Source organism: Phyllopteryx taeniolatus, chromosome 20 (assembly GCF_024500385.1).
Source record: "Phyllopteryx taeniolatus isolate TA_2022b chromosome 20, UOR_Ptae_1.2, whole genome shotgun sequence".
In the NCBI taxonomy this organism is placed as follows: domain Eukaryota; kingdom Metazoa; phylum Chordata; class Actinopteri; order Syngnathiformes; family Syngnathidae; genus Phyllopteryx; species Phyllopteryx taeniolatus.
In genome coordinates, this window is record NC_084521.1 from 6282233 (window position 1) to 6307078 (window position 24846).

Below are 24846 nucleotides of genomic sequence, written 5' to 3' on the forward strand. Positions count from 1 at the left end.
TGTTTAGTCACGTTAGTAGCAATGCGCTGACTTAAATGATAGCAAAAATGGTGCACAATTGAGACTTTAAAAAGCCAACAAACAAAAGGAATTGTAACGGACCGTTCAAAGAAAACGTATTTTCCCTGGAGATGAACCGAATAGTCGCAAATCTTCTCATCCCAAAGAGAACTAATGTATTATTTGTGTGCATGACACATCTAAACGTGGCTCCGCATGTCACCCGTGGCAGATAAATGGTTCATCTGATAGATATTATGTCCTTAATACCAAATAAATCACGGAAACAAAGGACGCTATCATCACTCGAGTGAAGGAGTAATGGAGCCTTGGCAGGGTCTCAACTGCAGTAGCCGAAGTGACGTCACTCCCGGCTGAAGTTAAATATATCCTGCCTTTGCCTTCTGCTGGCAACATCAAGTAAGAGACTGAGTTACAGCGAGGTAGAGATGCTGAGTGAGGCTTCTGGCAGCCAGCGGCGGCCAGAGTAATGCGACGTATCCTCGCTAACCTTGTGCCACGTTCGGGAGAATGACGTCACCGGGGAATAAAAAAATATGCAAAACAGCACGCCGAGACAATCGAAGGCAAGGTCGTCGTGCCGCAGAGCATCTGGACAGGAGCGCTGTTGTCTGCGCGTCACGCTCTTTCAAGGACACCGTGGCAACACACACGCTCAATTTACAAAAATGTCTTTCCCACATTCTTCTAAGCAAACCTGTTGAAACGAAGCCCAATAAGGGTGAATTTACAATGTGTGGTTCAAGTAACACCATTTAGATTTATTTGCTCTCAATTGGCACAATTGGGATATATACGAAAGGGGTATATATTAAAAAAATAATTCTTAAAAAAAAAAAATTGCAAGGAATCGGGTATCTTTGGATCTCAATCAAGTCTACTCCAAATGGGGGTAAAAATCCCAGACGTATCAGATATTTGGCGATGAGGTCAGCGTAAACACACAGATCGGATATACCTCATCAATGCAAGCTTGGCATAATCAAAATACACCGATTGCTAACGTTTACAAAAATAGAAAAAATGAGATTTAGACACCCTTTTTTCTTTCGATATGTTTAACTGCTTACCATACAATATGCTGATCTACAGCATATTGAATTGGTTTTAGCATGTTTCCTCAACACAAGGTGAAGTGTGTGCCGCTTCCTTCTTTCCTATTTTTCTGCATTTAGCCCTCTGTGGAAAAAGTTTGGACATCCATCTTTCAAAGTGGGACTAAGGCAAACATATGATGTACCGAGTGCTGTGCAAAGTAACAGCAGCTAAGACAGCTCAGTTGCCTTCTTCGGAAATGCCCCACACAGGTAGTGTTCACACGGCTCAGACGTGTACATCAATAAACAAATGCTTCACCTGATGAGCTCAACAGTGCGTATCTGTCAACACAAACTGGAGGCGACAAGACCTTTGGAGTGTGTCACGTGAACTTTCCCTGAACTGCATTTCCAAGCCGCTGTGTGAGCATGTACACAATATGTACATTGAACGCATTCATGTCCGGACTGAGAACAGGGCAAAAATGGACCGATGACGACGTTGACCACTGTTTTCTTTTGTGCCCCTCACTGAGGCTTTGAATAGATCAAACGGCTCCTGGGGGCGATAAGACAAGAGATTGCAATTATTCTGTCGTTTAGTTCAAAGCGTGGCAGCGTGGAATGAGCCGTAAGGAAGCACAACGCTCAGGTGGCATTCTATGGAGGTGGCCAGCGCAGTATTTAAAAACACACTCGCTATCACAGGGGTTGATCTCCTATACCTCCCTGGTGTGAAAAGACTCTTCATTTGCTCCCATCTGTACACTTGGTTGCGCGCTTGACTTAATAGTAAAGTAGGTTTTGGAAGGTGGCCAAAACTTCCTGCCTCTTGAGATTATTCAGTGTTCCACAAAGAATTTGCAAACAGAACAGGACATGAAAAGGAAATGCAGGTGACGAGGGCGGAAGAAAGAACACCTTCCCAAACTTCCTCGAGACTTTCGCTTTGTAGCAAAGTCAACGAGGGCACAGCGGGAACTCCGCCTGGTGTCCTTTTTATATCACAGTGAAAAGTTAATCAGTGACGGCAGAAGTGAGCCAAAAGTTCTTATCAAAGATTAATTTCTACCCCATTAGCTGGACTACACTGTTCTAGGCCTGGCAGTAAATGAGGCAATCGTTTTACCAGCACTGAGAGTGCCTTGAACTGAATCTTTCAAATCAAACGTATGTAGTGGTTCCTCGGTTTATATTGGAGTTCCATTCCTACAGCAGCGACATAAAAGTCTTAATTACAGTAAATAATTGTCTGAAAAACACATTCAAAGGCTTGTAGGCAAAATTTACATGTGTTTGATCCATGAATTTGGGGGGTTGAACCAACTAGTATCAAATTTACCACTCCGCAATGAGGGTTAGTGCTTGAAGTCAATTAATCGGCAATCAGGTTTTGGCATTAACAACACTGACGCCTCAGGTGGCATCAATTTCATATTTTTCACAAGGCTATTCTCTACTATATTTATATGGGTCTGTTATTTTTGTAAATTACTGACCAAATTATTGAAAGCAAATAGTTACGCGCACAGTGAGTTGACAACTGAAAAAAATTATGTCATCAATTCATTAACGTCACCTTAGCATCGACTACAAAAAAAGTCTTTAAACCCCTACCATCAATGGACCAATACATTTCCTGATTCGATTAGAGTTGGTGTTTAAACAGTTGTCTTTATCAAGTTGTTCACGTTTGCCAAAATGACACCAAAAAAATGACGCTTCAAGAAAATGGTAGACTTCAAGTGTCTTTTCAAGCAATGGTTTTTGAAACTTTCTCAAGGGTCTACTCATGACAGATAGACAGACCTTATCTCATGTTCCTTAGTGAAACTGGATGAACATGGCTGCAAAATTTGAGTTTTGGGGTATAGGAAAGCCCTCAAAATGGTATTTTATTTGGTCTGAGCATCATAACGATGAAGAAACTAAGAAATTTCAAGCGGGCCTTTGCGCCGCATGCTCGATGTCAAGTGTGTGCGTGACCACATCTTCCTCGTTAATTGATTCCAGTGTGGCGCGCTCCATCAGACCAAATAGGGCCGTCCGACCCCTTCCCCTCCCGTATAATGTGCCAACACGTCTCGGACAGACATACCGTTTAATCTCCTCTGAAGGGCTTCCTCTTGCAAATGGATGCAGTAAATCTGCTCATCCAGGTCCTCCAGGATCTGAAGCGTGAGGGAGAGGAGATGAAAATGGGATATAATTAGGGCTGAAGTGGGACTGGAGAGATGGCAGATGGGAGGATGAGTTGGTGACGTATTTGTAGTCCGCGGCTGAATACGTAAAGAGCCGAGACGGACATTTTTCAGACTCTCGTAGTCTCCTCAGTCTTTCTAAATTCTAGTTAAGTTTAACAACTCGATGGGAAAACATTCTCCTTCAGTAGAACCACAAATTTGAGTTGTTGAAAAAAATTTAACCTGATAGGATTTGCGGCTTTATGACCTGTGGCACTGTTGTGGGACACTGGTTGACATCTCATTTTATCAATTTTCACTATTAGCTGACCTGCGCACCGCACGTTCAAGAGAGCAGAACAGTCACTCGTAAAAGTACTTGTACTGAAAATATGTGGTATCGTTGCATTTTGTACAGAGGGGTATCGCGGTACTTTTTTTTGTACCAGTATACTGCGCAACATTAATGACCTACCGTTGGCTTGACAAGTAACTGGCCCATGACGGTGAACATCCTTGACAATCCCACAGGGGTGCACACTACAAGGCGGACAAATAGATCACATTAAAACAATTGTTTGAATAAGAAGCGTCAAAATGTAAAGTACTACAGTCTCGTTAAAATGATATTGAGTGAAAAGGCTTACTGAGTAAGAGCAGTCCTCCCATCAGAGATATACAGGAGTAAAGGTAGGGTAGGTAGAATTCCCAGAGGTCTATAGAGATTAGTAAAATTAATACATAAAAAAAGACATTGAATTAAATTAAAACTGCAAAAAGGTCAACATAAATGAATGAAAATTAGGTAACATTAATACAATAAAAATGAACCAAATGTTTTAATTAAAAACTAAATTATAATAAATTAAAATTATGTTTTTAAATAAATCCCTTAATTAGTAAAATAATAAAATGTAAAATAAAATATTAAAGTATAGTTATTAAATCCCTATGAGTAAAATTAATACATGAAAATAGGATAATAAAAATAAATACAATTAAATGAAAATGACAAAATGATAAAAACCTTATATTACTAAAATCAATGCATTCAAAATAAATTAAACAATGAATAATTAAATGTTAAATGTAATAGAAATAATAATCACTAAATTTAACAGGCACAAAGAGTCAAGTTTGTCCACTTTGAGGCGGAAAACATATTTTTGCAACTGTCACTAAAACCATTTATTTAGTCTTTGATCAAAACTGAAGCATAGTTTTTGAACATGCCACACAAGTTTCAACACATTCATATAGATGCACTCAAATATGTTGAAAGCCCCACTGTAAATGACATTTATTTGCAAAATATAAAAACACTTCCAGAAACATAATACCAGCTATAATGTTCTTGTTTTGGGCTATTTGACTTGATCTTGTTTCATGAGTTAGTCATGTGCTAATAAATTAACTAATGTGCAATCTGGTGAATGTAACTGTATACGTACCGTAGAGTGACTCCATACTGGCTGCATCGTTATCAATGAGCGCCGACGCCACCCACACAATGCCCAGAATGAGCAGAGCCAACAGGAAGAGCATCACAAAGGTCTCCAAAATACGCGCCTTAATGCCCTAAAGTGCACAAAAATAAAAAATGTTTTCAATGTCTTGCCACAGGTCATAAAGCCTCAAATCCTATCAGGTTTAATTTTTTTAAATAGGCTTCATTTTCCTTGACGTCCCGTTTCCTCCCGTCACGGCACACTCCCACAATAAACTGCGTCGTTTTCCACTCACAGCACACAAACATGATATAAACGCTCCCGCTGATGCCTGTGTAAAACGACTCTTTTATATACATATTGCGCTCTATAAAGCGTCTCTAACGGGGCACTGGCAGAGGTGAAATTAAAAAAGAAGGGGGTGCGGGCGGGGGTGCTAGGTCAGCTACTGTCTGCGATCAAGAGCAGGCCTGCCATCTGGGCCCGATTAGGAGCTCCTCTAGCACCGCTGTATCCTGGGCGGCACAGACGGCAGGCTTTTGGGGTAATTTGGGTTTTCCGGGTCACAAACTGCTGAGTGGTTAATAAAGTCTCCCTCTCTACCTGTTCACACAGTTTGCCTTACCCCCACTGCTGGAGAGCCACACTGTCTAGCGTGGCAAGATAGATAGGCGCTGGTGCAGACATGTCAGCTCGGCGGGCCAGGCGCACGGCAACAAGTGGGGTGCTGCACCTAAATTGGCTGCACATGAGCAATTTGTTACCGGCTAAGAGTAATGGCGGTGCGGTCGCTGTTCAGCGTTTGCCAACAGGTACGCAAAGGGGGTTTCCCTTTGAAAGCGGCCCCAGCTCATCATCGGCTAGCCTTTTAAGAGTGCAAATGGTCTGAATTGTTTAAATTAAATCAGACAGGTAGCTTTTTTTTTTTTTTTTAATCCGTCCAAAATCACCAGCTCTCTCTGCAATTGCATAAACATTTTTAAAAGTCTCTGCTAAACAGCGTAACCCTGCGTCAAGGCCAAACACTGCCTTAGATATACCTCCTACACAAGATGTACAGACAATGTTCACAAATTCTTCTTTTGTAGTGTTTAAACTAGGGGTGAAAAAAATTTATTGGATAACTCAAATTCAATTGCAAAATAAAGGTTGATGAAAAATCTCTGCCTCGTAGCTTCCCAGGAATAATTTTTCCACACACTTATGTTAAATTTCGAGAAAAATGTCCCAGAAGTCTCCATGTAGAAACCCAGGCTAAATTGGCTCCTCCATGACACACAAAAGCTTATTTCTAAGTCGTGATGCATCACTTTAACATGCTTGGCGGCACTTTGTGGCATCTTAGGAAATTTAAATTGAACACAAAAAAATGCTAATAGGTGAGCTATTCTGGGAATCCACAGGAAAAAAAACACAAATTGGTGTAACTGTGAATATGCAGGGATTACTGAGTATGACATCCATCCATCCATTTTCTGAGCCGCTTCTCCTCACTAGGGTCGCGGGCGTGCTGGAGCCTATCCCAGCTGTCATCGGGCAGGAGGCGGGGGTACACCCTGAACTGGTTGCCAGCCAATCGCAGGGCACATAGAAACTAACAAGCATTCGCACTCACAGTCATGCCTACGGGAAATTTAGAGTCTCCAATTAATGCATGTTTTTGGGATGTGGGAGGAAACCGGAGTGCCCGGAGAAATCCCACGCAGGCACGGGGAGAACATGTAAACTCCACACAGGCGGGGACGGGGATTGAACCCCGCACCTCAGAACTGTGAGGCTGACGCTCTAACCAGTTGGACTAGTAAAACTAAGTAACATTAACTCATTTGGAAGACGCCTGATTCTGAGAATCTCCAATTCCATGTTTTTGTTTTATATTTATTTACGCTGCCATGATGCATATCACAATTGTGTGACCTGAGAGCAAAAAAAGCACGGTGTAGTCACTTGAACCTTACAGTTTAAGTCCAGCCCAAGTCACTTTTACAAGCACATATACAGTATATCTAAACCTAGTGCTGTGCGATCGAAAAATATCGTATTGCGATCTAAAACCATGCAGCATACGATATAATATATCACTCTATCGTTATTTTGATGTCTGGGTTATTGGGTTTGCTCTGTTGCTTTACTCCTGTAGCATCTGAGAGAGTTACACAACACCAGTCCCCTTCCTATTATCAAATTGCGACTCGCTCTCCTGGCTTGACTAATCAAATTACAATCGTAAAATAGCTCAATAAACTGAGTCTGTGCAGTGCGCAAGCTTTCCAAGATAGTATGAGTTTGTGAGTTTTTGTGTGGCAAGAGTGACTTTAGACGCCCGACATCGTGGACATCGTGGACACTCAAGTTTAATGTAATTGCAGCAATGCTACTCCTTTGCTGTAGCAAAGTTTACATCACCCGCAAATACAGTGGATTCCGCATATTTGCGGTTCGGCATTCGCAAATTCACCTATTCGTGGATTTGTGGGAACCCCACCTTATTCGCATTTTTTGTTTTACCCGATCCCCAGCTTATGTGCATTTTCTTTCAGATTTTTTCCATACTGGATATTTGTGTTTTATTCTATTTTTATCTATTATCCATTTAATATTTCTTCTATATAAATATACCTTTTATAAATAAATGGAGAAAAGATCAGAGACAATTGCCATTCATTTCATGCAATTTTAAGCAAAAATACTATGCATGGATATATATCATTATCGGGATATAGAATTACCTATATAGGGATGTAACATTTTGTAAATAAAGCACAGCACTATCCTAAACCTTTATGAGACATGGCAACTTTCTAGCATTTCTTAAAAGGCAGGATTTAAACAGGATTCAAGTCTGGATCAGCTAAAATAAAATCTTTATCATGAGTGAGTAAGTGTAGAATTCTCCTGATGCTACCGGAAGGAATGCGGGCAGGTTGAGGAGTGCCGCACTGTGGCCGAGCCGGACACTGCAGCCACCACCTGATGATATTTTATTGCTCTAATATTTAATATAGTCAATGCGGATCTGACCCATAAGATGTACTTACGCTTATGAATGCAATGAGCGTTGACAATTTGGGCAATCGGGCAGCTCGCAGGGCAGACTGCATTGTGAATTAATGAGTAGGATGTGGAGAAACGGAGAGGAAAGCAGTCAGTGTCTGAGCATATCTCTCTCTCTCAGAAGAGGTGAGAGAGGGAGAGAGAATGAGATGAATGCTTTCAGGGACCGCAACCGCACTCTTAAGGAGGCGTGTGCAGGCCCCGGCATCCGCTCAAGCACACAGGTCCACCTTAACAGAGCGGCCCATGTCATCCCGAAGGTGTATTGCCTTTAGCTAGGCCTTCTCAATCATTTATAAGCCTCCCAATGTTAGCCATTCAGATCATTTATGGAATAGGCAATGATTGTCACCTCCGTTGCTATCATTTCTGCTCCAGTTTATTCTTGTCACAGAGCTTTGTTCATCCCCGGGAAGGCGAGCAAGCTTTTATTGTAAACGACGGTTTATAAATAGGCAGGTCCCACGAAGACGTCGCCGATCAAATGAAGAACTGTCAACCGGCAGAAGGCATGGAGGGTGGAAAAAAAGACCAGCTGAAAGTTTCTATTCTCGCGGTTCTAATTGTGTAGCTACGGCTATATATAGCCACTCTGAAATATTCAGCATCCCCCGATCTAAACCGTGACATTGAGCAAGAGAGCTGCTTGGTTTGTGCGCAAATCGCCAAGATTTCCAAGAAACACGTGTAGGGACCAAAGGGCAGAAAGTAACATACAACACAAACACAGCAGGCTGAGTATTCAACAGTCACATTGCAGGATGCTTTCAAATAGCACCCTTGAGTTGTTCTTGATAGATCATTGGACAAGGGTGAACCCAACGCAGCGAACGGACCAAATCAACCGGTCCAATACTTTCTGTGAGAGGTAATCTCGGTATAGTTCTGAGGCCAGTTCAAATGTGATCCATCCAGGGCTGCAGCTAAGAAACATTTTTAGAATTCATTATTCTACCCATTATCCAATCGATTAATCAAGTAATTGGGTAAGAATTAGTTTTGCAATTTCAAACTAAACAACAACAAAAATTGCATTTGAGGTCCAGGTATTATTGTTGCCCACTTGGGGTCGCCATTGTAGTGTTCCACACTATAATATCTGTGGATTTAAGTGTGGCTTCAAAAAGGTGGGGCCTAGCCTGGTGAGTGACGTGGGAGTCAGCGATTGAAAGGTGGTAGGCGGTGGTAGGCTATATTAAATTAGCTAACATTGTTTGCCTTGTGTGGGCCTTCTGTGGGCCGTTAGTTTTGCTTTGCAATTGAAACATTACACTTTATCTTCTTTTTTAAGTGTGAAACTATCCCAAATTTAAGCCATTTTCTGTCTTTCACGCACGCACTTTTCCTCCATAGCTCGCCACCATCACGCCACCTTGTCGACCTATTCCTACATCAGAATCAGAATCATCTTTATTTTGCCAAGTATGTCCAAAAAAAACATACAAGGAATTTGTCTCCGGGAGTTGGAGCTGCTCTCGTACGACCGTAGACAGTCAATTGACAGAGAATACCTTTGAGACAAAGACATTGAGAAAAATAGTCGCTGAGCAATAACAGGTTGCTAATAATCTGGTAATGCCGGAACACATTTTTTTTGTTTTTGGACAATTGTGCAAAAAGATGCAGAGTCCTCTAGCAATTAGAGCAGTTTCAATGACTAATATAGCAATAGTCCAGTGCAATGACCATTGTGCAAAGGGCGACGAGACTTCAAGGAATGTACGCAGTTTAAAGCGACTAGTAGTGCGATAATCTGGGACAATGTCATTGTGCAAATGTTGCAGATACTCCCTATGAATCTTAAAGACAGAGATTTTCCTTCGACTTTTTTCCTAATCTAGTTATTCAAGTTATTCGATTAATCGTTTCAGACCTAGATCCATCCAACCTCATTAATTTTGACTAACCTTTTTATAGCCGCCTCCTTGAGCGATTGCATTCTGTCATGCAACATTCGCAATAGAGTAACAACATTAGCGATGGCATCGGCCGCTAACAGGATGAACTGACGGGTTATTGACATGCTCAAAAATCATAATGGCGCTGTAACGACAGGTGACATGCAAGTTGTTAGCATGCTAAGAGTTTGCCTGTTAGCTTTTTTGTATTCATTATCATTTAAAATCAGACCCAACCACATGGCATTATGTTAAATCATTATCAATCTGCTTTAGCGATTTCTGTACTCCTATTGCTATATTGCTCTATGTTAGCATATCAAATATCATGTTAGCATTAGCGGCCGAGATCATTTGCCGGACCGCCCGTCTGCTGGCTGTCAGAGGCGCGTGGAACAAGGGCCAAAGAGTGTAAGTGAGGGAGGGGGTGAGGAGAAAAGCTCCATGCCCCTCCTCGCTAAAGACATGCCAGATGCCCGAGGACCTTATTAGCGCATCGTTGAAGGGCCGAGGGCCACGCCACAATGACCGTGTGGGGAGACGCAAAGCAGAGAGGAGAGAGAGGGGACACGCAGGCCTGTAAAGCACAGGAATGGACTTCTAAGGCCTCTTAATAAGACTTCTCGATAACGACGCGGGGCGCATGGAAAATGATTGGCATCACGTCGTATTGTTCAAACGTGCGATTGGTCGCATAAAAACAACTTGTTTACCGTCCACAAAAATTTACCGCAGCTTGTTCTGCTTCTGTGCTTTTCCTCAAGCTAAAGAGCACAACTTTGCCATCAACATCATCTTTGTGATCAATTAATCAATTCCGAGCTTCCTCTCTGAATCCTAATTCTCCATTTTAGCTAAATTAGGTGTATTTAAGTTGCCATCTCGATATATACCAATTCTTAGAATGTTAGCACTTTATCCAAGCTCATTAGCGTAGCAGGGGTACCTGTAGTAGCAGACTCCAGGGCAATCCATGTCGACTGGCTGTAGCACACCTTTTGGAATCAGATTGCTTTCTTGCTGTATGGTCGCATACACACTGTTAGCATTTATCAATTTCACTTGAAGTCCGACCTGACTACATGGGATGATTTTAAATCCTTATCCGTCTGCCTTAGCGACTTTTATTCTCAGGTTGCCATCTTGCTATATGATAGCATACCATCTGTTAGCATGTAGGCATTTATCAACTTTCATTTGCAATCCAACCTGACTACAGGGCATAATCTGAAATTCATATCAATCTGTCCTAGCGTTTTCTGTACGCAGGTGGTTATCATGCGATACTGCATGTTAAAGACCAACTATTAGTATTTGATTAATGTTCTTTTGAAGTCGTACCAGACTACAAGGCATGATTAAAAATCCATATCCATCTGCCTTAGTGCCGTTTGTTCTCAGGTTGACACCTTGCTATATGTTAGCATACCAACTGTTACCATTTTATAAATTTTCTCTTAAAATCGGACCTGACTAAAGTATATGAGGTAAAATCTGCCTTACCGCTTTTTGCTATCTTGCTATATGTTCGCATACCAACGGTAAGAATGCTTGCATTTTGTCAATTCTCGTTTGAAAAAGTACCTGACTACAGAGCATGATGTAACATCCTTAATTATCTAGGTGGAATACCCACTAATGCTAATACTTTTGTTCTTACTGTACAGGGTATCCTCGGTTTACGACAGCATTTCATTCCTAAACCAGCGACGTGACACAAATTTGTACGTTAGTTGGAATGTAACCAATGGTAATGCAGTCATAAAATGACTAAAGTAAACAACTGTATGGAAAACACTTCCGATGAAAAAATTTAAGTACAGTGGTAACAGAGTGAGGTTATCGTACGCCATGTTCTGTTCGTAACTCAGAAATGTCGCATGTCGGAACCGTTGCAAACCAAGGACCCCCTGTATACGGCTCTTAGTCAATTAATGACATCTTAATTAAAAAAGAAAGAAAGCTACACGACGGTTTAGAAAACTAAGCCAATCGAGGAGGAAGAAAAAAAGAACCTGAGCAACTTGCTTGTTCTCTTTTTTCTTTTTTAAATTCCCGGCTGGAGCTAATATGTTCCCATGGCAACCAACATTGTAACGGACAGCTTTAGGGAGACATTGTGACCTTAAAGAAAGGTATGTAAACACCACTTTATATTCCCGGCCAGCCCCAGCCCAAAAGAAGGCCTGGGAAAAATGTCTGCATGTGCAGGAGATTTGAAATAAATATCCCGGCTCCCATTGTGGAGCCGCAACAAAGACGACGAGTATCTTAGTAACACCACGCGGGGTTTGCTCGGCGAGACTTTCTACTGCCCCCCCACCAACCCCTCCTTTTCCCCGCACACCTCTCCCTCCACAATAAACACACTCCTCATCATCGGCTTAGGATGAGATTGATGAGGAGTTTCTTTAACTGCCAGATGAAACCTGTTGGCCCTCTGCTGGGTCAGTCACGGGGTCAGACTGGTTGCAACTCGTTTCAGGATCAAAAACATTTCAACACCGAGGGGAAGACGCGGCCACTTTTCACTGCAAGGCCTTATTTGTAACACGGCACTTTCTCACCGCTGCAAACTTTTAACTCTACAAGACACCCCAATAAGACAAGAGCCATCCTACAAGTGATCCCCCAAACATGACATCAAATTGAAGCGTGACAGTGGAACCTCGAAAGTCAAGCACGATTCATTCTGGGATGCTGATTTAGGAACAATTATTTCTCATAGGAAATAATGCAAATAATACGGTGCTCATCAACATAATAGAATTTTCTTTTCCTACCCCAAGTAATTTTAAGATTTTTAACAATAACAACAATGAACATTTTTTTAAACAATATTAAGCATTAAAAACGGTCAATATTAACAACGACGGTGAAATGCGAAAGCAATTTGTGTCACAAAATGTGCTTTTTAACTTTCTTGTTATATGAGAGTAATCTTGGCATTACTCCACTGTCGGCCATCAGGAATAATCTTATTTAATGATAGATAGTCGTCTAATAGACGACTATCTATGTTGGTTAGATTTATATCAGGCATTTTTTTAAACCCTTGTGCCCTCCTCAAATTTCCGAGTTTATTGAAGGAGGCACGTTCCAGAACCCCCCGCGTTAGACGAAAAACCCCTAAGTAGTGACCTTGTATTTATTTTATTATTCATATATATTGTAAAGCTTTGTGCATAATACCAAAACCAAATATGCATGTGCGGTGCAGGTATATTTTTGTCCACCTGGGGTCACCATCCTTAGCTTCTACACTGTAATCTGCAACTTTGAATGTGTGTGGCTTAAAACGCGGGGCCTGGCCTGTTGAGTGACATTTGAGTCAGCAAATGTTTTTTTTTGTTACCGTTACCGATTAGAGCCTTAGACACATCAAAGATTAGCAACAAAATTGATTTAATTAGCTTTTTTTTGTTTGTTTTTTTGTTTGCATAGTTCCAAATGTTGTGTCTGGACACGTTCATGGCAAAATGTCAGTTTTTTATCGCGCTGCCATTACAGTATAAAACCATGCATTTTCAAATGTCAGCATTTCATTTATAAGAAAAGCAGTGATAAGACATGCTCAGTGTTTTTCACCAGATTCAACCATTTTCCCATTGTAGCCCGACTCATGAAATTCTTCAATTTCTGCCATATTACGGAGGCCTGACTCCAAACTTAAAATAACAAATTCTATGCATTTTCTCCTTTTTTGCTGCCATGACACATAACCCAATTGTGTCACTTGAACCACACAGTGCAAATCCAGTCTATGGTGTGACTTTAGTGTCCTTTGCATTTGTCCCGAATGATGAATTGTATGACCTCAGGTTCCACTGCACCGGAGATCGTAAATGACAGTCGAGGTTACCACATTAAAGCTAAGATGAGCGTGCGTGCACAGGCTAGCAGCTTGTTTTGAGTAAACATAGCTTTGAGATATGCCACTCGTCACGTCAGGTAATTAAACGTTTCATTAATTCCATGATATCAATAGACTTAGTCAGAACACGCTCCTCTTGCTCGGTACTAGCGGTCACGAGGCCACCAGAAGGCAATCGAAAACATCAGAAAAGATCAAATTGCAGTGATGGGCCTAAACACTCTCAGAAGCACTGACCTACAACCTAAATTCTAATATTTGTTCCATGAAATTATATTAATGTATTCCCAATAGTCAATTCATTTTGTAGCATCTCTCTTAGGTGCACTGTTTCCAGTACATGTATGTAGACGTTAGATACTTTGTTATATGCTGCCATGTCAATCTAATCAGATCAGAATGAATTTTGCTGGCTGATGTCATGTATGTTGACTATATTAGCAATGGGACTGGTTAAAGAAATAACCAATTAGATTTCAAATTCACCTCAGACGGCCAGCTAGCTGCCCCACAATCATGTCAGCATTTTTTCGTCCTCTGATTAGTTGGTCCGAGCAAGTCAAGTTTGACTAGCAAAACACATCTGTAGCAATCTGCACACATTAATAAATTTAAAAACCAGCATGATGTACTTGGCACAGTTGCGTTTTTCTACAATATTTATGTTTTCTAATTCTATAATTGCGACATGATGGTGGTGGGTTAAGTTGGATAAGTCTCCACAGAAGGCCCAGGTACCAAATGCATGGCCTGGCTCTGTCAAATTCTGCCATTGAGACCTAGAGTGGGCTAACTCCATTTTGTTATTTTTTTGTGAAGTTCAGAAATCGATAGAGAGGGCATATCTTTCAGATGAATACAGGTCTAAATCAAGTTTTATTTCCAATTTGACATAAGGGGCCAGTCCATTATTGCACTCAGCACTTTTTTCTGATTCGTCAGTGAATGAACTCGGCCAACTCCCATTACCAAGATGGCCTCACCCATTAAAAGCTTTACCTTCTGCAAAATTACCTGAGAAAGTGAGGTTCAGAGATTGATAGAAGACTGAGAAAGTAAGTAGTGCTGTAGCTTGGGTGCCAATGCATCTGCATGTTAATATAGGTACATGTTATTTGTCATCTTTCACCAACTATTGACAGATTAGATCTAATCTCAGGAAAACCAGTTTCTGTAGAAGTAATCACTGCCATATAAATCACTAAGATATAAATCCCCAATATTTTATTACAGAACAACAAAACTTTAAATCATTCTATCGCAAAATGACAAATATAGAGTTAGGCCACTCTTGTTCTTGGTGGGTCAACTGTAATGTGTTATTTAGAAGAAAAAAAAAGATCCTTGGCTAAAAAAAGGTGAACCCAAGAATGACCTCTAAAGGCCTCAGCGATGCAGCTCCTCTGCGAGGATTTGAGCACCCGGCCGTAAAAGCGGGAGACATTTTACAGCAGCAACTAGAGCTCGGATCATAACATCAGACGTCGGGACACTTAAGTTGCTCCGATTCATTCACAATTTGGACAATTTGTTACACTATTAATCACTCAGCCGACACCGCCTCCCGACAACGAGCAGAACAGTTAAACCTGAAATTTCTTTTTTTAAAACTTCCGCGTTTTCCATCTTTTTGTCGCGGTGGCGTCTTTTAGTGCGTCGTCAAACGTAAGCGCGGCCACATGAAAAGGCTGACTCGCAACATTAGCCGCTAAATTCATCACTCGCTTCATTTCCGCACTCAAAGGGAGCCGCCAGCGCACAAGCTTGAAATGCCACATAAAAACCCGACGACACTGCGCTCGCATAGCGTCATTGCTGTCTTGTGCTGTTAGTCATTTTGTCCTCATAGTGTTATTTAATTTGGCTTCAAAGCAATAGTAACCGTGGTCGCATAGTGTTATTGTGCTCTCATAACGTTAATTGATTTGGTATCATAGCATTGTGGTCTCATAGCATTATTACAGTTTCATAACGTAATGTATTGCGGTCTCATAGCGTTAATATTGAGGTCTCACCGTGTCATTTAAAATGGTCTCATAGCATTATTTCTTTCTCACATTATTGTGGTCTCATAGTGTTAATACTGTCTCATAACTTTTTTGATTTTCATATTGTAATTTGTTGCCATTTCATAGTGTTTGTGGTCTCATAGCGACATTTATTGCAGTTTCATAGCTTTATTTATTGTACTTTAATAGCGTTATTTATTGCGGTCTCAAAGTGTTAATAATTGAAGTGTCATAGCATTATTCCAGTCTCATAGCGTTATGTATTGCGCTCTCGTGATGCTAGTTATTGCAGTCTCATAGGGTTATTAATGCGTTCATGTAGAATTACTCATATTGGTCTCATAGTGTTACTGATTACGGTTTCTGTGATATTGCAGTCTCATAGGTGTATTCCAGTCACGTAGCGTTATTGCGGTCGCATAGTGTTATTGCCGTCTCATAGCTTTATTGCAGTCTCTAGGGTGTTATTACTGTTGTAAAGCATTATTTCAGTCTCATAGTGGTAATGGGATAATATCAGTGTATTGAGAAATAAGTGCATGTCTATGTATTACACTTATTTGCTGTCAGCTGCATGACTGACGGGCTGTCGGGGTGAGTGTGGCCTCCAGCCTTAGCTTAGCATGCACGCGATAAATACCTGGATGTGCAGCCCAACACTGAACAAAACAGAGCCTTTAAGTGTGTTTATGGACAACCTGGTAGCGAGAAAACGGAACAAAAATGCAAAGAGGCCCTCGCTTCCCACACTGGACAAATTCCGCCTAAACAAATTAGGAACCAAAAGAGCCGGCCTTGCAGCTACAGTACAGAGCAATTTTTATGTGCTTTTTGCCAGGAGGGACATAAACCAGGGGCGTTTCAAACTGTGACACAGGATAGAGGTGTATTAAAAGTAAATCTTTCCCCCTCCATTTTGCAAGCTTCTATTGTGCTGTCATGCTGCTGCCACTTTATGGACGCTTGGAACACGAGCCCCCAGCCGCTCTTTTTTTTTTTTTTCTCAGAGGGTGGGGTGTAATCAATTAAACGAGGAAGTTCGCCGAGCCTTACAACTCGATTATTAGCCTGTCCTTTTGAAGTTTTATTTTAGGGGGTTGGAGGGGAGGCTGGAGTGGGGGGGGCGACGAGGAATCAGGCTTTAAATCAGTGGGGCCGATGCAGCCGCGTTGAAGCGTTTGCAGCCTACGCGGCCTTATTGCGAGGCCTTGTCAGGATGTGGCGCAGGGCGAAGACCAGATTCCCACTTTCATGGTTAATGAGCTTTCGGTCCGCGGCGTGAGTCAGCAAGAGGGCACGGAACGAGGCACCTGCTGCTGCTGCCTCCGCCGCCACTTAGATGCAGAAATGCCCAACAGTCTAAAGTGTATTATTTCTACCTTTTTAGATCCAGCAAAGCCCTCCGACTCCAGGAAGAAATAGGCGAAGGGCATCAGGACAAAGAGGCAAAGGTTGGAGAAGAGCGACACCAGATTCCACAGACCTGGAAAAAGTACAGTATTAACAAATTGTTGACCAACCAAATTATTATTACCAGTTTCTAGATTCCAAAATTCTATTTTTGAATCAGTCTTGCTCTCTGATTCCCAAGTAGTGTAATGTGAGAGAGCTTCAGGTGTGCCACGAGAAATTATCAGATTTCACTTAAAAAGACCAAAAATGATTAATTTACAAAAAATAATGCATCTTTAATATATTTATGCCAGAGGTGTACAGTGACAAGCAGAACAATTAAATCCTCTTCCACTGGATGGCCGTAGGTACATAATTAACCTGTATATCTACTTTTTCTTTGACAAAATTCACTATTCAAAAAAAGTTAAGGATATTGCTTTTGGGTCAAATTTCAGGACAAACCAAAATTCACTAGAGCCTTTACAGGTGAACTCAATTTGACCTCTAAACTTTTGAATGCCCAACTATTCAACGTTTCCATACTTTTTGCGCAACTTATTGTTCTCTAACAAGGAGCTGAACAGCAAAATTCACAACAGGTGTTTGACTGATAAATTTCCAAGAATGTCCACAGCTTTGACTTTCTGTGACTCTTCCATTCTTGATGACACTGTGTGACACTATGCTCAGTGGCCACTTACCTCTGAGTGAATCTTAATGAATGAATCAGCTGTGCCGTCCTGGTCTCATAATAGCAAAATGTGAACAGCATGATGACAAGGAATTTAAATACCAATTCTAACTGAACTGGGAAATCTATTGGTCGATTCATGAATCAAACACCTGTACAGTATACTGAAACGTTGCAGTTGGACATTCAAAAGGTTAGAGGTCAAATTAACCTCACCTGTAAAGGTTATAATGTATTCTAAAATGTCACTCGAAACCCCAATAATCCTAACTTTGTTGTGACGAGTAATGTATCTAATCTATTCTCAATACCGTTTATCATGTTCAGGGCCGCGGGGTGCTGGAGCCCATCCCAGCTGACTTCGGGCGAAAGGCAGACGACACCCTGAATTGGTCGCCAGTCAGTCGCAGGGCACATATAGGTACAGACAACCACTCGCACTCACATTCACACCGTCACTGAGTGGGAACTGAACCCAGCCTGCCTACACCGAAGTCAGGCGAATGTACCAGTACACTATCAGTGACTATGAATAGTGTATGTGCCTTAAAAGGTTGGGAAATACTGGTCAAGCTGGCAGGCAAACTGTGGGATGGAGGACGTGGCATGGCTATGTGGTGGACTCTAACGCCCCCTGGTGGCCATGACAACACAGAGCGGCCTGTCTGTGTCGCATTTGAGACAGCGGGAAAGTACAGGGGGTCCTCCTCACTTGGCGAAAAGAGTCCTGTAAATTGGAATGCGCCATCACTAACCTTGGGTAATGCTGTAGAAAAGGCATAATGCATATTGTATATCCTAAATGTATATTTTGTTATAGAACTTTAGTTTGTTTATGCTATAGCCTACCTGTATTACTATTTAGTGAATGTAAATAATGGAGACATTCATTGTGTTTTCAATTGCGGTAAATATTTGTATGTAAAATACTTCTAGGCCATAAAATATAAAACAATCCAACAAAATACAGTAAGTAGGGCTTTTAGTGAGCGTGCCTTCTTGTGCTTCGTGACAAAGTATTCTCACGCAGCTGTGTAAATTAGTTCAGGCATACTTTCTGTACACTCGAAACATCGGAAACAGAGAACCCCCGGTATGCATGGAGCTCACCAGTCACACTTAAAAAAACATGGCTGTCGATTGCGATAAGCCATTTGCTTTGAACGTAGATGGATCATCTCACCGTCAGCAAGCCTGACAACCAACCTGGTTTTTGGCAACCTTGGTCATTTAAAAGAAAACTAAATACATTTCCCAATTAAGGACATAGCTTGCATGCAGAACAATTGTGTTATTAAATTTCAACATGTAGTGAAACCTGGTTTTGGTAACATTGATTTTACGACTTTAAGTGGTGTTCTAATGCACAATTTGGAAGACTTAAAGAAGAAAAGATTTGGTGAATCTCGGTTCCGCGCTTCCTGTTTGGAGTTTACATGTTCTCCAGTTACTCTGCCTTCCTCCCAAATTGCAAAAGCATCCATGTTGGGTTCATTGAAGACTCTAAATGGTCCATAGGCTTGAATGTGAGTATGAATGGTTGTTTGTCTATATGTGCCCTGTGATTGGCTGGCGACCAGTTCAGGGTGTACCCCGCCTCTCACCTAAAGTCAGCCGGGATAGCCTCCATCTCATCAGCGACCCTAATGAGGAAAAGTACTATAGAACTATAGAACATTCCAAAAGGAAGCTAGAAAACACATACGCGTTGAATCACTACATGACTGAAGGGTGTACGTAAAACAGATAGGACTGACCATGGATAAGGGAGCCATTGAGCCACTGGATATAATAATTCTTGGGGAAGGACAGTAGGATCTCATTACTAATGATGGAGAACGGCAGCAGGAAGACGGCGCCGCCCGACACAGCGAGCGTGAACGTGCACAAGTACAACCTGCAAGAATCAAACACACAAAGGTAACGTTGGAGAAGAGTATGCGGCAACGGTACAGTAGTACAGAGATACGATATACACAAGTAAGGATACTGTACATCTGTACTCGTGCTCGTAAAAATGCTCCAATACTACGAACCGATACCACATCACCAGCATGACATATACCTTCCGGATAGGAGCCATTTCAGCAATGTGAAGATACTTTACATACGCGAATGATAGCACTTTTAGGCAACTGCAAATGATGCTCTGCAAAATGGATGATAAACTCTGCCAGGGCATCTGGCAAACGGAGTTTCAAGCCCGCTCCGCTCCGCTCTGCATGCACAGTGGTTAGTCGATTTCTTTGATGGTTCAGAATACTTGATAATTAGGTGTTCATATTCTGTTTGGGTTTTGTCTTTTGCCCTGTTCAAGAAAAGTTTGTGTTTTGTGTCTTTGAACAATATTTGATTAAAATAAAAAATTTTCCTCACAACTACAAGACGGATTGGCATTAGCAAGTATCGGTACTCTGTATCAATGAATACTCAAGGGGAAGTAATTTTACTCCGGCTAAAAAAAAGTATTGGTACATCCCTACATAGAAGTGAATGTGAACAGCACTGTCACGTTCGTCGCAAAACAAACTATAGATGTTTCCATAAATAGTCTATATCAGTGATTCTCGAAGTGTGGTACGAGTACCACTGGTGTTACGTGGGCTCCCTTTAGTAGTACGAAAAAGAATCAAGGAATTAAATCTTGAAACGGTGCTTAATGTTCAAGTGGCTTCCATCTTTTTTTTTTTTTTTTTTTTTTATAAATACAGTACATCTGTTAAGTACAGTTCAGTTTCAATTGAATTATTAAGTATAGTGTTTGTTTTCCTATATTTAAGCGCAGTATTAATGTTCCAACTGTGTATAATGTCACAGTGGCTCACAAAAGTATTAAATATATTTAGGAATTAAACCTCTGCCTTATTTTTGATGAACACCTGGGCCTACTACCAACTGTATCTTAATGTTGGTCATTAGGGTGATCCTTGTAGAGCCAAGCATTTTTTGAGGAGGTATTTTGTGTAAAACGTTTGAGAACTATTGGCCTGTACATAAGCAGTTGAGATTGAAATAACTACCAGCAGTGGAGTGACAACTATACATAAATAAACAGATACAGTACTGTACAGTGCATTCGTAAATTAGTATTCACAGCACATCACTTTTTCCACATTTTGTTATGCTTTGTTAGGGGTGGTATGTGTAGAATTTTGTGTGGGCCATGAGCAGCCCCTAGTGGTCTGCCAGTATGTTGGTTAAATAGCACGCAAAAAAAAAAAAAAAACACAAATCCTAAAACAGAAGCACACAGCGAGGCCTCAATTACCAAAGTCCTCAGCTGCTGTCCCTAGATTGTGAAATTGTCATCCATATGTCCAATAATGGATCGCTTCCTTGACTTGTTGCCAAGCCACACCACAAAACACATAGTGGCCAATCACAGTGCAGCACAGAAGCAGCAAAAATACTTTATATTGACATCTGTATCATGGAGGTCCACGGTACAGTCGGTACTCTGACATTGATTTCAATGATGATGCAGCTTGTTTTTTGTTCCATTTCCAAAAGCAACCCAAACACATTCAGGCCCAGGATAAAGTTATGCGCGGCTAGCCAGCTGAGCTAACGAGGCTACCTACGTGGCCCTGGCTGCAACATTTGTGTAGGCTTATTACTTTTTGATTTGATTCTCGTGAAATTTCTTTCTCACAATATTATAATATTTATGTACACTTCATCCTCCAAAAAAATTTTACTTTGAGTAATGTTAAGACTTCATTCTCGTTATTACGATATCATTCATCCATCCATTTTCCGTACCGCTTATCTTCCCTAACTGCGACGTTCTTATAACATGACTTCCTTCTCATAAACTTTGATTGTTCTCATTATTATATTATACGGAAAAACTTCATTTTTGCAAACTTTGTAAATTTTCGTAAACATGGAAAAAATGTCCTCGGAATAATATCACTATGTCTTGTGTTTTTCTCATTATATTACAACCTTATCATTTATAAAAAATTTAAAAAAAACTTTTCCACAATATCATAGTTCTATGTCTTGATTGTCAGGTGATAAATGCAGTGACTGAATTTGTATTCTGTATGCATTGGTATTTTTCCATCTTTTATTTGTTTTGCATTATTATCATCCGCATGTCACGTTTAAATACTGGATGTAACCTTCAGAGGACCGAACACATTTCTGCCTGAAATTTCCCTTTTCCAAAAATTGGATCCTATTTCTATATTGTATACAATGGAAGCATCATGTCGAACTCACGATATTCTGTTGACAACAGCATCTTCATCCTCGTGGTCATCTGGAAAAGTAGAGCAGGCACATCACTTAGTTAGCCACTTGCAGATAATCTAAAGTGGAGAACACACTTATCGACAATCAGTCCGAATTTAAGCATTTTCAAATCAAAGTCAACAAAGGCCCATTCATCAGATAAAAAGATTATAAAAGATAAAAGATGATCGTGACTGATTACACTGGTCAACAACAAATTTATTGACAAAGATTTTTTTTGCTGATTTAGGACAATTTTGATTTTCTGAATCCAAATATCACATTGGTTATATATATACATATGTGGTTAAAAAAAAAAAAAAAAGGTCAAGATGTTAAAAATCAGTATGCGCGTAACCCGCTTAAGGTGTTTTCGTGACACTAGGATTTCAAAGAGGCACTTACCCGTCTTCCTCCTGTATCGGGTGATAATGAAGTAGGAGACAATGTAGAGTACCGCAAACAGAAGGAAGCATATCTGAAACAGCATAATGAAGAATATTTGTGGTGGCCTTTTGGTACACTTGGCTATAAATAAGAAAACTTAATAACACTTTGACTCTTGAAAAACTATTTTTAAAAAAGCTATTTCTTTCAAAGCTTATGCTCACGTGTCCTCATATATTCGCCAAGGGTGTTTATTTACTCAACTGCAAAGTACCTGGCATTTAATGGGAGTAAGGAATTTATTAGGGCTCAAGTAATTTGACGTTTTGAAAGAAAAAAAAATCTGCCCCAAAAGTTGGAACTTAATTTTGTCTCCCCTTCTTGTATTGGCCCCATAAATCAACATCGACCCAGAGAAAATGACACCAGAGGATAAAAACATTCACAACAAGAGTAAAGAAATCTTCTCCTACACGTGACAAAAACATGGCCGACATGTTCATGCAAATCAAGAAGTAGGATGATGTCACATTTGTTTAATGTTACTTAAAACATTGTTTGTACACTTAATAAAGGTTTTATGGTTCCGACAGTTTGTGCTTGGAGCAAATCATAAACTTGGCCATTATTTCTCGTTATAGATGGGGGGGGAGGAAAGCACATCTTTTTATGACATTAGTTAGGCCAAAGTGTTCCGCAGATGGGGTTCACAAGGTGTTTGTCACATCTAAATATGCTGACGGATAGGATCCCGTTCCACATTCCCCCCTCCTACTGTGACAGCGAGCGGGATGCCACTAATAGAAGTTTAGAAGCTGCGACTTAAGCACTTGGCACCATGTCAGCGTGACGACATGACTCAGCCTGTGTGATGCCGCCCAAAAAACAGAGAATGAGATCATGTGCGTAAAACTGATAAAGCGGCACAAAAAAAATAATAATGACACAACACCCTGGGAGGAGATAAACTGACACCTCACAACACACTCACAAGCCACGGAATTAACTACACAGTCTAATGACATGCAATACAAGAGCTCTACCCTAGGATGTTCAATACGGACAGGCAGTTTTTCACACCTTAATGGGACATGGAGTCAAAATGGAGATGTCGATGTGCAGTGACAGTTTTACCTCATTCATGCTGGGGCCAATTTGAGCTGTAGATATAAGCCACACTTTCACACAAGCGATACTTGTAAGGCTGCAGCCATCAAGTATTGTTAGAATCGAGGATTCTTCCCATTATCCCATTGATTCATCTGCTCAAAAGTGTTTTTGCTTTATTAAACACAGTAACGGGTATTAGTTTTTTCCACTTGGGGTCGCCATTCTCACATTTTACTGTAGTATCTGTGACTTAAGCATGTGGATGGCTTTAAACGGCAGGGCCTGGCCTGGTGAGTGACCTGGGTGTCATTGAAAGTGACAGTAGAGTTGGTTCCGCATGTTGAGTGTCTCGACTTTAGTTGTCCCCATCGGTCAGTCATGCATGAATGTGATTATCACGTGTTTGATTTCTTACTGATTGTTCAATAAAGCAATTAAAAGTGCACTGGCAGCGGTGTCTATCCTTGACAACTAGTGGGCGAATTACACTACATTCTAAACAGCTATGGTAGGCTATATTAAATTAATACCTAACATAGATACGTTTGCTTAAAGTAGGGATAGGCAACTGGCAACTTATAAAAGAAAACCTTCAGAGTTAGTGCTGAGTTCAGTGCTTTTTATACAGAACTGTGAGGCAAGGGAAACGAGGACAAAGATCGTTTTTATGGGAAACCCCTTTCACACCATTTCGAGCCATTTTAACAAGAAACAAAGAGCTGTTTATTGTTGAACAGGGCAGTGACAACCTGATTATTGGCTGTAATCCAATTTCATGGTTTCAGTGTCAACATGGACACTGCCAATGAAAAAAACAACAGAACATAGATACATATCATCTCACTGTCATGTTTGCTAACTCCTAGCAAATGAGTTAGAGTGCAGCACTCTTCATAAATTGGCTGTCATTCCTAAATGACAAGTGTTTTATTTTCTTGTGAATCCTCGTTTTGTGTGTCATGTTACGACACCTTTACAAAGTGCTATCTTTGTCGTGCTTCACTATAACTACTAAACAATCCCCACTTATAACAACAATAGTTATTCAATTACAATTAAAAACAGGTTGTTCAATTAGTTAGTAAGCGCGCGGTAGAATGTAAACGTCACCAAATGAAAAAACAATTGCAGTACTGTGAACGTGTTGAATAAGTTGTTGCGCCATAAACGCCAGTTCATCTGACAGCTCGAGCTAGTTAGCATTTAGCGAGCGCGACCACAATAAGTGTTCATATTTCTTTAGAGGACGTCGTTAGCCGCCTAGCACTCGGTTAGCCGCTTCCCTACTCACAATGTACTCCCGGACTTGGCTATGGAAATTCTGCTCCCTGATAGTAACATCGTCTGCTTCCATTCTTCATATTGCAAAAGCTTCCAGAGGGGCCTCCAGACTCCACTACATAATAGCTCAAAGTTGTCCCACTGTCGTACGCGTTCCGTTCCTCCTAGCCCACCGTGACTGGTTAAAAAAGACAGTTTACGTTGGAGGAGGAAGAAGCC

At 40.9% G+C, this 24846-nt stretch overlaps 1 protein-coding gene across 2 annotated transcripts in view; it reads right to left on the reverse strand.

The window, feature by feature from the left end:
* The window catches only part of lmbr1 (limb development membrane protein 1), a 47469-nt gene extending 22625 nt beyond the window's left edge, over positions 1 to 24844 (reverse strand). The window contains exons 1-10 of one of the 2 annotated variants that reach the window (XM_061757577.1): positions 24638 to 24844; positions 22255 to 22327; positions 21838 to 21877; positions 19368 to 19507; positions 19215 to 19253; positions 16904 to 17007; positions 4693 to 4819; positions 3889 to 3957; positions 3717 to 3781; positions 3157 to 3229 (exon numbers count right to left, since the gene is read on the reverse strand). In XM_061757577.1, the coding sequence (XP_061613561.1) occupies positions 3157 to 3229; positions 3717 to 3781; positions 3889 to 3957; positions 4693 to 4819; positions 16904 to 17007; positions 19215 to 19253; positions 19368 to 19507; positions 21838 to 21877; positions 22255 to 22327; positions 24638 to 24700 (793 nt within the window). In that variant the 5' untranslated portion in view covers positions 24701 to 24844. The remainder of the gene's footprint in view (positions 1 to 3156; positions 3230 to 3716; positions 3782 to 3888; positions 3958 to 4692; positions 4820 to 16903; positions 17008 to 19214; positions 19254 to 19367; positions 19508 to 21837; positions 21878 to 22254; positions 22328 to 24637) is intronic. The other variant, XM_061757578.1, reaches the window with a different exon arrangement.
* Between the last annotated feature and the right edge of the window lie 2 nt (positions 24845 to 24846).